This window comes from Bombina bombina, chromosome 7 (genome assembly GCF_027579735.1).
Source record: "Bombina bombina isolate aBomBom1 chromosome 7, aBomBom1.pri, whole genome shotgun sequence".
Classification (NCBI taxonomy): domain Eukaryota; kingdom Metazoa; phylum Chordata; class Amphibia; order Anura; family Bombinatoridae; genus Bombina; species Bombina bombina.
In genome coordinates, this window is record NC_069505.1 from 254,989,386 (window position 1) to 255,005,324 (window position 15,939).

The 15,939-nt window shown below is 33.9% G+C and overlaps 1 protein-coding gene across 1 annotated transcript in view; it reads left to right on the forward strand.

Annotated features, from left to right (window-relative positions):
* The window catches only part of SLC6A1 (solute carrier family 6 member 1), a 70,032-nt gene that overhangs the window by 22,312 nt on the left and 31,781 nt on the right, over positions 1-15,939 (forward strand). The window contains exon 4 of the mRNA XM_053688951.1: positions 3,317-3,426. Within this exon, the coding sequence (XP_053544926.1) occupies positions 3,317-3,426 (110 nt within the window). The remainder of the gene's footprint in view (positions 1-3,316; positions 3,427-15,939) is intronic.

The window sequence follows — 15,939 nt, forward strand, 5'->3', positions numbered from 1 at the left end:
AGACCGATGAATATTGGGAGCATATTCTTTGGTCACATGAGACTAAGATAAATTTGTTCGGCTCAGATGATTTGTGTAAACCTGGCCAGGATTAATACAGTGAATGCATAGTTCCCACAGTGTAGCATGGAGGTAGGAGTGTGATGATATGGAGCTGCATGAGTGCAAAAGGTGTTGGGGAGATTACATTTATAGATGCCTGTGTATATACCAAGATACTGGCTGACAAAATGACTCCCAGTCTCCAGAAGCTTGGCAGAAGAGGAGTATTCCAGCATGATCATGATCCAAAGCACACTGCTAAAATCTCTAAAGAGTTTCAAAATAAGAAAAAAAGTGAAAACTATGACTTGTCCAGCAGAAAATCCAGCATGATCATGTTCCAAAGCACACTGCTAAAATCCCTAAAGAGTTTCAAAATAAGAAAAAAAGTGAAAAAGATGAGTTGGCCACGTATTTCACCTGACTTGAACTCCAATGGAACACCTTTGGGGTATTTTAAAGAGAACAATATAAATACAAAATCCCTCTAGCAAAGAGCTGCCCAAAACAATTATCTCTGGAGAATGACAGAGCATCTCTCCAGAAATATGTGCAACATTGGAATCCTTCAAACCAAGGAGGATTAAGTCTGTCTTCAAAAATATAGGCGGGCATACAAAGTATTGAAAGAATAAAAGATTTGAATCTCAGTAATGATAGGTGTACTGACTTTGTTGCATTGAGTTTCTAATATAGTAAATCTATACTGTTAGTTTTTCATTTTACATAAGAGCAAACTCCCTACTGCAAAACATACAAGTAAAACTCTTACTGTACCGTGATACAATTTTGAATAATTTGACATTTAAGTGATATTACACAGGGGTGTACTCACTTCTTTTGATAGATAGATGATAGATAGATAGATAGATAGATAGATGATTGATTGATTGATTGATAGATAGATAGATAGATAGATAGATAGATAGATAAAGTATATTATTATTATTGTTGTTATTATTATTATTATTATTAATTATAATAATACAAACTAAAAATTCCTCACAATCAGAGACTAAATACAAAAAAAATACCACCATCCATATAATAGAGTAGGGATTATATTTCATAAGTAGACTGATAGATATAAATGAATGTATCAGTATTAGCTTCATACTAATGCTCAGTGTCTGACACTATTGGTGAAGAAGGACACGCCTCCACGAGCCTGACAAGAAAAAGTGAGTTTATTCAGGGTGTTGCTTTGTTGCTTAAAAAAACAACATAAAAACAAGTATAATATGCTTTGAATTAACCCTTTTAGATGTAAAGGTGTCAGCTGCAACTTCCATCTGTTCATAAGAGAATGTCTACACTTTGTCATTCACATAACAGAAAATATGTTTGTAAGTGATTGACACAAAAAACAACTGAAATAGCAAAATGAGACATTGGGCTTCTTTTATGATGCAGCGAATGCTGCTTTCTACGCCCATCGTTTCAGGCTCGTCTGAAATGAAAGTTAAGAAGCAGCGCTCGTAAGACTCCTGCTCCTTAACTTCCCCCCCACCTTTTAGGAGTGATTGATGGCCCCTGCTAGAAGCCGATTGGCCACCAGTGAACAGAGGGCGGCATTGCACCAGCATTTCACCAGACAGCGTATGCTGTTGGAATTTAGTGAGGTTAAGCGAACATGTCTGCTCACATTTTAATAAATCTACCCCAGAGAGTCCAACATACATTGAAATAATTTGAAATTATTGGCAAATATAAGACATTCTTATTGAGTACCCAACATGCATTGTTTCAAATATATGCACAGAGAACAAACTTGAACATGTGCTTACATTTCCTCTTGAAGAGAACTGTCAATCCGAGCCCCCCCCCCCCCCCACAAGAGTTATATTTATCTTTACCTCCAGTTGCCAATGTTTGATGCTGCCACATATTTGTAATATGTTATTTGCCTTTCTACCAACATAGCTATATACCTGCCAGGAGTTTAATTCATTTGAATAGAGTGTTGTAACAATGTTTCATATTATTGCCATGGGCTTAAATAGCTATTTGAAGTGAAAAGTTATTTAATGAAAATCGAAAGTCTCTTACTTAAATGACATTAAAATGCTTGACACGATTTCAATAGAATAGTTACTATTTACCATGATATTATGTTTCCTCCTCTGCCCGTAGCTCTCCTCAGAGCCATTTCTCTTTTTTAACCCTTTAAAGGCACCTATTAGTAAAGCTCTATATTTTATAAAAGACGTTGCTCATGTATTTTAGCACCCTTTGACGGAAGTGGTAAATATTCACATATCAGTGAAGTTGTGAGCTTTTTCACAGCTGTATCATGCGGGTCAGGTTACCACATGCAAACAGAGATGGAATCTTACATTTCTCAGCCTTTATACACAGTTTCTAAGTAACATAACATATATATATATATAATAGACTTCATTAATAATATAGTACAATGCAGTCACTGCAAAACGTAAATCTCTCCTGTCACGTTTACCTGAAGTAAACCACACAGTTGTCAATAGCCAGCATCAGCGCTCATCTCTGAATGTGTACTACTTCTGTAACAGAGTGCACCGATATCTAAGCTCCAAAATGCCCAGTATTAGGATGTGAAGCTGGACCAGTTAGCATCAGTAAAGGGTTAAACTAAAACACAGCTATAAAGACAGCTGCTGTCACATGAGTAAAAGCAAAAGCATGGTGAATACAAACCTCTGCTAATGTAATTGTGCCCGCTGTTGCTACATTTAATACTACAACAACCTTACAAAGGTTTAGCCCTCAGTATTTAAAGGGACAGTCTACACCAGAATTATTTTTTACTGTTTTAAAAGATAGATAATCCCTTTATTACCCATTTCCCAGTTTTGCATAACTAACACATTTATAATAATATACTTTTAACCTCTGTGATTATCTTGTATCTAAGCCTCTGCAAACTGCCCCTTTTTTCAGTTCTTTTGACAGACTTGCAGTCTAGCAAATCAGTGCCTGCTCCCAGATAACTTCTTGTGCACGAGCACAGTGTTATCTATATGAAATACGTGAACTAACACCCTCTAGTGGTGAAAAACTGTTAAAATGCAATCTGAAAGAGGTGGGCTTCAAGGTCTAAGAAATTAGCATATGAACCTCCTAGGTTAAGCTTTCAAATAAGAATACCAAGAGAACAAAGCAAAATTGGTGATAAAAGTAAATTGGAAAATTGTTTAAAATTACATGCTCTGAATCATGAAAGTTTATTTTGGCCTAGACTGTCCCTTTAATCACCTACATTTTGAAATAATTTGTCACTCTTTGTCCATCATAGGTCCTTCCATGGAAACACTGCGAAAACTCCTGGAATACAGAAAAATGTTTTTCAAATTATAGCATGGCAAATACAACTAATATGACAAGTGCGGTTTTAGAGTTTTGGGAGTAAGTTGTTTTTTTTATCCTCTGCTTTTAATTTAATATACAAATATACATCAGAAAATAAATGTTAGCAAGATGATGTGGAACTATGTACTAAAACAATGATACAAGCAGTCACAAACTTAAATATATATCTGTTTTATGTGCATCTTGACAGAAAATATAGTGTGTACTTGAACTGAGTTGATGTATGATAAAAAAGAACTATAAAAAAAAAAAATCAGAAAGTAGAAAATTAATCTTAATGTTTTCAGAGATGATAACATAGCCTTGTTAGACTCTACTGCTTCAAGGTTTCTAATATGATTGATACTGTCTTAAAAAAACAAGGTCAGACAGCATGTCCAAAGCTTAGCTAGTTATTTACTCATAAGTCTTAAATAAAAGTTATATTTTTGTAAGGAAAACAAGTATCAATGTGCAGAAAAAAAGCTTTTTACTATTTTCTTTGGACAAAACATAATAAAATGTATCCTATAAGCTTAGCTTTTAGTGACCTTGCGATATCTGGCAGCATATCAACTAATAGGAAGTATTGCAATTTGTCTTTATTAAATTAACTGCAATTTAAAAAATATAGAAGTACCATAGAAGAAATGCGAAGCAGCTGCAATCCCCAAAGGGGCCTAAAAGTATAAATTTAAAAGGACAGTGTAATGCATGTTCTAATTTGTTACTGATTCTAGCTTACAATGGACTCGATCACAATCCTGTAGAGAAGCTTATTAAATTATTTATCAACTTATATCCTGTAAAATTTAAAGGGACAATTTACACCTTAGTCATCTTAAAGTCTTACCTTAGATTAAACTGCAAATAGCCCCCTGCACCCTTTCTATATCATGCAGCAGGAACAGTAAAAACGTTATTATAAAATGAATATTGTTTCTGGTCACTTTAAAATGGCTGCCAAGCTCCATCCACTGATGACATCACAATCTTGGCTGCATCTAGGCACTCTGCTGAATAGCATTGACAGTCTGTTGAATCCAACTAGTGAGCCTTTTGTGATTGGATGCCATACAAAGCCCTGATAGTGATGTCTTCAGTGGGCAGAGCTTGGCAGCCAGTTTAAATTGGCAAGAACACTATTTATTTTAAAATACCAAATACCAAAGCCCAATACTTAAAGCCTGATAATCAAAGATTCTCCTGCTTGGAGAAAATTTGTAGTGTAGACTTCACAGGGTCTGAACTCACTGATTTCTTAAAGAAAAAAGGCAGAATTCACCAGCACTGCGAGATCTCTCTTTCTGTATCTGAAGGAAAGACAACTCAGTGCAATATAGCACTGCGTGATATGAGAGTTTTATTACCCTAACAGTTTGTGCTTTATATTTTATATTACTTTACACTTCAGACTATGACATGCCAATATTATTACATTTAAAGGACCACTCAATGCAGTAGAGTTGCATAATTAACAAGCGCATAATAAAAAGACAATGATTTAACACCTACTCTGGATTTTAAATAAGCAGTAGATTTTTTGTGACAAATTTATTATCCCTGTATCATGTGACAGACATCAGCCAATAACAGACTAGTATACATATACCCTGTGAGCTTGTGCACATGCTCAGTAGGATCTTGTTCCACAGAAAGTGTGAATATAAATAGACTGTGCAAAATTTGATAATGGAAGTAAATGGCAAAGTGTCTTAAAACGGCTGCTCAATTTGAATCATAAAAGTTTCTTTTGACTTGAGTGTCCCTTTAAGCTTTTCACTTTCTATTTTATATTTTACACTTAAATTTAGACCCAACAGTGATTTTACACAGAAACTATGAAAGCATAATCAGAATGTGTAAAATCACACTCCTAAATACACTGTTGTATACAAAATAAAATACAAAATAGAAAGTGCAAAGTTTAAATGTAATAAAATGTAATCTGAAGTGTAAAGCAATATAAAATATAAAGCACAAAGTGTAAATGCAGCAGAACTGTTGTGTCATGCAGTGCTATATTGCCCTGGTCTTGTCTTTAATTCACATAAAGGAATTAAGGGAACACTCCTTGGAGAAGTATAACAAAATCTGCCTTTTAAGAATTTCACTAGGGTTATTGCTGGGCTGGACAATCATTTTAGATCATCTCACCTGAGAAGAGAGCTTTATATCATCAGGCCCAGAAAGAGCAACTGAAAATTAACGTTATAACTTATCTCTCCTAAGATCCCCTTGTAGTGTAATTTTTGTTTTTGTTTGTGTGTTTACACAGCTTTCTATAGCCAATACATAAGTATAGAAATACTAGAAGACGCAAAAGATTGCAACCGCACTACACACGTGAATAGGGACTGCTATTTGTACCTACTTTAATTTTTACAGTGGGTACTTGCTGGAGTGCTTATGCAAGAATCAATGATTCAGAAAAGAGTAGAGTCAGAAATGTGAATTTCTGGCTCCAAGGGCAGATTGCATTTTTTAGCACTTACTGTCCCCTATTATTACTATAGGTATCAAAACCTTGAATAGGAAGGGAATGTGGGTGGAGCAGCGGGTATCTAAAATTAAAACCTAACTTTTATTTCAACACTTAAAAAAAGAAAGAAAAAATAATGACATACAATTAAAAACACAAATTCGCGTAGAACTTGGAAATTGGGGTTAAATTATACCCTTTATTTAGTATTTGGATGGGGGTAACGATATGAGCGAGGGGTATCAATATTCAGATATTGTAGTACTCAAATAAGGTTATCTGAAGAGCTGATATAAGTGTGGATTCTCTTGTATTTCTGACACCTATGTTACTGTGTCAAATTATTGTTGTGCATACATATAGTGTTACTATAAATGTTTTATCTCTCTGATCTAACTGAATAATATACACCTCCTCTATTGAGCTTGTGTATCGAACTGAGGTGATGAAATATCGTGCTTAATTAAATTGATGAGAGAATAGACTTTTATGATTTAAGATTTTGGTATTGTCTATATATATAGAGGTGATTCTGCTATATGTATTGAACTTATATGATTTAGGATTTTGGTATTATGTATATATGCAGAAATGATTCTGCTATATTTATTGAAGTTCAAATATTGAGAAAAAATGTATAAATCAAGTTGCAGTACGTTGTAAAGATAAGTGCCTTTAGCTAATGCTTAAATAGCAATATTTATATTAGTCCTTACACACGTAATAGGAGCATTCCCCTTATTTCTGGGGTATTGTACTTTATACAGAGGTTGTTGTATCTTTTCTCTTAATTTTGTTTAAGTGAATATATCTGCAGAATTAAAACATGCATGTAGACACTTCTATACATATGTATTTTGTTGTTTAACTCGTTAATGCCGATACTTTGTATCTATAGTTGGGGATGATATGGATTAATACTTGTGATCGATATCTTAGTGTGATATTGTGGCTTAGTTGTTATTGTGCTTCTTGTTTAGCCTATTAGTTCTAATAAATAAGGATACTTGTGGAGTATTGAAGTCACAAGCTTCAAATGAGATAGTTGTTGGTTCTATTTTGTATATATAGAATCAAGTCAGTATCGAGCTGATTGTTATTTCCCCTTAGTATCTATGTATATATATTGGCTTTGAGTTAATTGCAATTTTGTGTGATTCAGTATGTTACATAACTTTGTATATTTTTCTTGAATTTTCTTCGAAGACACTACACTTGACCTAATGTGTTATTTCTTTATTTGCTAACACTGTTGTATATGTTTGGTCTATTCAGTATTAAGTCCTGTTTGCTAGTACAATATTTGTTCACAGTAATGTTTATATATTATTGCGGTTCACTTGTATTATTAATTAATACGGTCGACTGTATAATACCTTAATGATTTTGTCTATCTAGACCCTGATAGCTTTCATAGATAGATTTCTTATATTTATAGAGCTCTTTATAATTCTGCTATTAGGTGGACTAGACAAATGTGGGTCTTAGTTTGTTAACAATAACAGCTGAGCTGAGTCTGCGATAGTCCCTCGGTTTCCAGCAGTATTGTTTGGGAGCCGGTATATTTTTAGGTATAACCGTCGTGTGGTCTTTTAGAATATTGACTAGCGTCAGATAAATTGTAGTGTATTCAGGTCAAGTAATACTGAAACTTCTATAACGAAGGTTACTTAATAAAGTTAGGAGTCACACTTTTTTTCTTTTCGTATTCACACTATATTAATGGTTTTGTTATCCTTGCATTCACATCGTATTTAGGTATTACTAAATATAGAAACATCCACTTCAGCTTTCCCCAACTTATTTTTAAATTAATCCCCAATACTCATTCATGCGTTCATTTTGTTATCTAAGTTCTACGTTCTTTTGCTAATTAAAAACTAGATCGGTTGAAATCGAGATGTCAACCTCTCCCTAACATGTTTCGCCGTTTGTAATTCCGGCTTTTTCAAAGGGTGACGCGCGCAACATTTTTCGGTAATTTATTGGCTTTGCTCCACCCTATGGTCGGTTTGTCATCTGTGTTTGATTGATGGGTGTTTGAATTACGACACTGTCTTTTTGGATATCTTATTCTTGGAATGTATTTCAATTATTTCTTAAACTTAGATATAATACTCATAATATGTTCTATAGAATTATTGACATATATTTCTGAGATGATGAAATACTTTATGCATATTTATGTTTGATCGATATCGTTCGTAACACATTTATCTGTTTTTGTAAGTGTCCGCTATATTACACTAACTCAAGATATAGGTTTAGACTATGAATAGTATGGATAATGTGTATAGATGGACTCGATACAGCCATGTACTTTGAGTTGATAACTCGCATGTAACTTTTAAGTTAATATTGATTCTTCATTAATATCTCTCATATTATTTATGTTTTAATTAATGTAATTATACCAATACAAGGAAGGATAAGAAGAATTTTTAGAGGATATCATCTGTATATGGCATGTACTTAGGTTGAACAGATCGATCAGACTTATGTAGATTAAACCTAGGTTGTTTCACATTATATCGTCCTCTGACAGATGCACATACTGCTCATAGATTTTTATTCAATTTATGTTAAGAGGATACTTCTGGAATAAATGTTATATTAACTTATGAGGGTGTGAATTGGTCATTATGGGGTGACAAGCGTGACAGTGAGCTGATATGCTAACAATGTGAAAATTGCATTGGATAAACTTTCTGTAGAGATGTGAAGAAAAGGAGTGGGTGCTGTAAGAGATGATATATTCATTCAGATATACTTTAGTTAACGAGGATGATTTTGGGAGATTTATTTTCTTTTTATACAAAAGATTTAGCGATTTCAATTTCTTGTGACAACGTTAATATACGCTTTTAATGTAGCTAAGTGAGACATTTATATTAGAGAAATTTGATGGGCTTAGTGGGGTGCGATACTTTTTTACACTGTGTGTTTAATTGTGTTTGGTACTTGGGACAAGTGTCATACTTGAAAGGTAAGTAATCGGTGAGGTTAGATTCTTGTGATTAGGGGTGTGGCCTACTCTTGGATGGTGGTGATAGTGTGGTGGGGGATGAGGGGGTAATGTGGATATAATGAAGTGGGTAAAGAGTAAGGGGGGATCTGGTGAAAGATGGGACTAGGGAAGGAGTGAATGTGAGTAGGAAGTTGGGGGTGAAGTGGCAACTGTGGAGGAAAGGTGAAAAACAATGTGAGGTGGTTTATATTGGACTGAAATTAGCCCTGTGAAAGTGTTGATACAGTATGATTAGGAGAACCAACTGTGTGAGTGTAACATAAATTGAATTCTAATTGATGGATTTTAGGAAATAATTTTTACTGAATACTTTATGTTGTTTTTGCAGAAGAAACCTATACGTTTATATTATTATGATATGAATTGTTATAGGAACACCTAGGCTTATTAATATCATTGTATGAATTTTCATGCATAATTTGAATGGTGTATTTTACTTTTTCAGTGTTATAAGAACATTGAGTAATTGTTTTGTTCATTTAAACCTTTTGGATGAACGCAATCCATAAGGTATATCCATTTGGTTTCTATCTTTTGGAGGGCCTTCTCTAGGTCTCCTCCTCTTAGTCCTAAGGACAGCTTTTGGACACCATAGCATTCCAGTTCAGAGGTTTTGCAATGATGGTGTTTCAGAAAGTAAGATGCTACAGATGTTAATTTTTTATCTTTTTGTAAATCTTTGGGAGCATTACGAATGTTTCTTAAGTGTTCCATGATTCTTGTGTGTAACTTTCTAGTGGTCATTCCTATGTAAGTATAGGGACACTTGCATTGGAGGGCATATATGAGTCCCACTGTGTTACAACTTAGGTAAGTTTTGATTTGGTGTGATTTGCCAAATCTGTCTGTAATAGTTTTTTTCTTTTTCATCATGTGTGAGCAAGTTGAACAGCTTCCACATGGGAAAGAGCCTTTCTCTGGAGTTCTTATTGATTTTGTTTTCTTGATGTAATGGCTAGGACTTAATCTTTCTTTTAGATTTCTTGATCTTCTATAGCTGATTTCTGCTTTTTGACCAATTATACTTTTTAAAATTGGATCAGCTTGTAGTATATGCCAATTGTTTTGAATGATTCTGATGACTTCTTGTGATTGGTCATTGTAGGTCAAGACTAGTCTTGTTTTTTTATCCTGTTTTTTTGGTCGGACCTTCAATAGGTCAGATCTCGATGTATTGTATGCTCTTTTTTTAGCTTTCTGAATGGACCTTTTACTGTAACCTCTCACTTTTAACCTGTTTTCTAGTTCTGTGGCTCTTTTTCTAAAGGTTTGCTCGTCTGAGCAGTTGCGTTTGATCCTAAGAAATTCCCCTATGGGTAGTGATTTGGTGGTATTGGGTGCATGTGCACTGGTTGAGTGAAGTACGTTGTTGGTGGCTGTTCTTTTTCTGTATAGGTCTGTTGAGAGTGTGCCATCAGGGTTCTTCTGAATGAGTAAGTCTAGGAAGGATATATTGGTTAAGCTTTTTTCATAAGTTAGTTTTATATTTAATTTATTGTTGTTTAGATGTGCAAGAAAATTATCCAATTCGGATTCTGGTCCTTCCCATAGGAATAGGATGTCGTCGATATATCTAACCCACATTGGGATGTATTTGGTGTATTGATCGTTGATATCTGAGAAAACATGTTTTTGTTCCCACCAGCCTAGGAACAGGTTGGCATACGTGGGTGCACATGCAGTGCCCATCGCTGTTCCTTGGGTTTGAAGATAGTATTTGTTATTGAAAAGAAAATAATTTTTCGTTAACACGAACTTCAGTAGATTTATCATGAATTCATTATAATCTTGACTTTCTTCTGATGACATGTCTAGAAAGTATTTTACAGCATTAAGTCCGAGTTGATGATTTATGCTAGTGTACAAAGACTCGACATCTGAGGTTACTAACCAAGTTTTTTTGGAAATATGAATATCTTCGATGATTTGCAATACTTCCATGGTATCTCTCACATAAGATGGGAGTTGAGTTAGGAATTGTCTGAGTCTGAGATCTATGTACTGACTTGCTTTCTCGGTTAAGTTGTCGTTGCCTGATACTATTGGACGACCAGGAGGTTGCTTATTGTTTTTATGAATTTTTGGGATCAAATAAAACGTGGCTGTTTTTGGGTGAGATACATTTAGAAATTTTGTTTCTTTGGTTGTAATAAGGCCTCTTCTTTTTGCATCTTCAATTAATTTGTTATATTGCTGATGGAATTGTTCTGTAGGATTGCTCCAGAGTTCTCTATAACATGCAGAATTTTTCAATTGGATGGATGCTTCTTTTAGATACATGCTTTCAGGCCATATAACAATATTTCCACCCTTATCTGCGTTTCGGATGATCACGTCGTCCCACTCTTCCATCTCTTTTAATGCTTCTCTTTCTTTTTTGGTCAAGTTTTTGGCTTTTGTCTGAATTTTGAGTTCGTTGATTGAATTACATACTATTTGATTAAAGACATCTATGTTTGAGCTGATATTTGTGGCTGGTACAAATTTAGATTTGTTTTTCAATTGTTTTCTCCAGTTTGATTCCTCAGGGATTTCTTGTTCTGTTAGTAGATCTTCTAAATTTCTTAGGGACTCTAGTTCTTCTTCTGACAAGTTAGATATATTTTCTTGAGTATCTTTATTTGCAAAATATTTTTTGAGGAGAAGTTTACGAAGGAAAAGTTGGATGTCCTTTATTGTTTCGAATTTGTCCAGTTGAGAATTGGGACAAAAGGATAATCCTTTGGATAGAACATTTTTATGGTGTTTAGAAAGTCTTTTCTCTGAGAGATTTATAATTCTTAGTTCTTCATTCTTAATTGTGAGAATGGGCTCAGATTTCGTCTCTGAGGTTTTTGGAATCTGTCTTTGATGTTCTTCTTGTTGTTGTTCCTTGTGTTTCTTTTGTTGGAACCTCCCACCTCTTCTGGTGGTTCTGAATCTGAACCTAGATCGTCTTCTAAAAAAGACTTTCTTTTTCTGTTTTCAATAGTAGATGATTTCTTTGATGTTGAGGGTTCTTCCTGTTGCTCTTTACCGTCATTTTCCTGTTCCTCATTATCAGTATCAGAAACATCAGTTTCCACAATGTTCACTCTCCTTTGAGTTTTGTAATTGGAAGTAAAATTTTTGTTTTTCCATTTATAAACTTTGTTGTTTTGGAAATCCTGAATATCTCTTTGTAGTTTACCTTTCTTAGTTGATTTAATTTCATTCTCATACTTGTCAAGTTCTTTTTGATATTTCTTATATGCATTCTCAAATTCTTTAAGATTTTCGAACTGTTTTAGCTGTTCATTCTGTACTTTGATTAAGTCTTCCAGTCTTTCATATTCCGATGAATTATGTTTTATCAAGATTTTCATTAGTTTAGCTGAACATTCGCTCAAAGCTTCTTCCCATTCTACGCTTAGTTCTTTTCTTCTGAATTCAAAAGCTGGGAAAAGTTGAATTCGCAGTCCTCTTGGGATAAGATTTCTCTGAATGTATTGCTCACAGAACTGCTCGTCCCACCATAATTTATCCTGTTTAAACAGGTTTTTAAGTAATTCTCTTAGCAGCGTGTCTAAATTATTTGGTGTTATATCAGAGTTTCCACTAGACGAGTCTTGGAACACTTCATTAAGATCACTTTGTCTTTTTTGCTCCCTGGTTTGCTTATCTTTATCAAATTTATTTGCCATACTTTCTTTTGATATTTTGATGTGTGTGCTATTTTGGTTGCGGAAATCCTATATGGAGAATAGGATAATGTGAACTACTAGAAGACGCAAAAGATTGCAACCGCACTACACACGTGAATAGGGACTGCTATTTGTACCTACTTTAATTTTTACAGTGGGTACTTGCTGGAGTGCTTATGCAAGAATCAATGATTCAGAAAAGAGTAGAGTCAGAAATGTGAATTTCTGGCTCCAAGGGCAGATTGCATTTTTTAGCACTTACTGTCCCCTATTATTACTATAGGTATCAAAACCTTGAATAGGAAGGGAATGTGGGTGGAGCAGCGGGTATCTAAAATTAAAACCTAACTTTTATTTCAACACTTAAAAAAAGAAAGAAAAAATAATGACATACAATTAAAAACACAAATTCGCGTAGAACTTGGAAATTGGGGTTAAATTATACCCTTTATTTAGTATTTGGATGGGGTAACGATATGAGCGAGGGGTATCAATATTCAGATATTGTAGTACTCAAATAAGGTTATCTGAAGAGCTGATATAAGTGTGGATTCTCTTGTATTTCTGACACCTATGTTACTGTGTCAAATTATTGTTGTGCATACATATAGTGTTACTATAAATGTTTTATCTCTCTGATCTAACTGAATAATATACACCTCCTCTATTGAGCTTGTGTATCGAACTGAGGTGATGAAATATCGTGCTTAATTAAATTGATGAGAGAATAGACTTTTATGATTTAAGATTTTGGTATTGTCTATATATATAGAGGTGATTCTGCTATATGTATTGAACTTATATGATTTAGGATTTTGGTATTATGTATATATGCAGAAATGATTCTGCTATATTTATTGAAGTTCAAATATTGAGAAAAAATTTATAAATCAAGTTGCAGTACGTTGTAAAGATAAGTGCCTTTAGCTAATGCTTAAATAGCAATATTTATATTAGTCCTTACACACGTAATAGGAGCATTCCCCTTATTTCTGGGGTATTGTACTTTATACAGAGGTTGTTGTATCTTTTCTCTTAATTTTGTTTAAGTGAATATATCTGAAGAATTAAAACATGCATGTAGACACTTCTATACATATGTATTTTGTTGTTTAACTCGTTAATGCCGATACTTTGTATCTATAGTTGGGGATGATATCCTTATTTGAGTACTACAATATCTGAATATTGATACCCCTCGCTCATATCGTTACCCCATCCAAATACTAAATAAAGGGTATAATTTAACCCCAATTTCCAAGTTCTACGCGAATTTGTGTTTTTAATTGTATGTCATTATTTTTTCTTTCTTTTTTTAAGTGTTAAAATAAAAGTTAGGTTTTAATTTTAGATACCCGCTGCTCCACCCACATTCCCTTCCTATTCAAGGTTTTGATACCTATAGTAATAATAGGGGACAGTAAGTGCTAAAAAATGCAATCTGCCCTTGGAGCCAGAAATTCACATTTCTGACTCTACTCTTTTCTGAATAAGTATAGAAATGTTAGTATAGGAAGCGATACCATAGGCAAAATCAGCTATTGTGAATGTTGAAATAAAGGTAAAGGATCTCATTGTACACAATTGAATACACTCTGGCAGGTAAAATTGATCATTGGGAACAAATTAAGCAAGAGACAAAATAAAATAGGATACACTGTCTCTCTAAAGTCTACAGGGAATACTGCAGTCAATCACAATCATTTAGAAAAATGTATCTTTTTATTTTCAACAGAAAATCCCCATTAAAATCTATGAGGATTTTTTCAGATAAATCATTAAAGTTTTCAATAGGATTGTGATTGCGCAATATCGTTATCTCCTAAAAACAAAATTATTATTTGTCTCGTTAATCTCAAAACTGGCAATTTTACAATATTAGGGGCTTAGCGATTACATCACAGGTCAATGGGTCTCTATGTTGAGGGATCCCTTTTAATAGTGTGTAGTGATGTCAATAGGTAACGTGTGTGTAATGAACCTGTTGGACTACAAAACAATAGAGATGCATGTGTGTGTCTTTAAGGAATGTGAACTGGGCCATTAATCGGTATATTGGGTATATGTGTTTGTTGGGCTACTGATTTGGAAAAAAATGTTTTATTGTAAAAGTGCTAATTATTATTATTTTTTAACTGTAAGTGATTGAGAAGTGTTTATATCTGGGTAGTGATGTTTGTGAGAGTCAACCAATGCCAAAAATAATGCCAGTGTCAATTGCGCAGCCACAGATCAAAAGTTCCATCTGAAAACTATTTGGGTTACTCAGTAATAAGTTGAAATGTGTTGTATGGGTGCTTAGTTATAAAGTCCTTTTTAGCTGTGGAATTTGATAAATATAAAATGGCCCTGGTAAACATTGAGAATTTAGATTGGGAACACAGCAAGCATGACTGATATTTGTTAAAGGGAGAGTAAAGTCATAATTAGACAATTTTAAACAACTTTCCTATTTACTTCCATTATTTAATTTGCTTCCTTCTCTTGTTATCCTTTGCTGAAATGTTTATCTAGGAAAGCTCAGGAGCAGCAAAGAACCTAGGTTCTAGCTGCTGATTGGTGGCTGCATATTTATACCGATTGTCATTGGCTCACCCATGTGTTCAGTTAGAAACCAGTAGTGCATTGCTGCTCCTTCAATAAATGATTCAAAGAGAATGAAGCACATTTGATAATAGAATTAAACTTGAAAGTTGTTTAAAATTGTATGTTCTACCTAAATCATGAAAGAACATTTTTGAGTTTCATGTCCCTTTAAGTATTTGGAGATTTTTTATTTTATTTTGGAATGGATAATGAAGAAAATGCTGCCAATAAACAAAGATGGCTGTTCGTGAGCATGGTAACATCAAAAATAGCTTATAATCTGCAGATTGTGATCAGAGGATAGATAGCTGGGGACAGTAATTAAAAGAACTAATAAGAGCATGCCATCTATGCAGCATACTGTACCTTTAAACTCCTCAGTTTGAGTGTAAACAAGTCACCTCTAATGGTTAACACCACAATGGGACACTGAACCCATTTTTTTTCTTTTGTGATTCAGATAGAGCATGCAATTTTAAGCAACTTTCTAATTTACTCCTATTATCATTTTTTCTTTGTTCTCTTGCTATCCTTATTTGAAAAAGAAGGCATCTAAGTTTTTTTCTTGGTTCAGAGTATGGACAGCACTTTTTTATTGGTGGATGAATTTATCCACCAATCAGCAAGGACAACCCCAGGTTGTTCACCAAAAATGGGCCGGCATCTAAACTTACATTCTTGCATTTTAAAGAAAGATACCAAGAGAATGAAGAAAATTTGATAATAGGAGTAAATTAGAAAGTTGCTTAAAATTTCATGCTCTATCTGAATCACGAAAGAAAAAAATTTGGGTTCAGTGTCCCTTTAAGAAA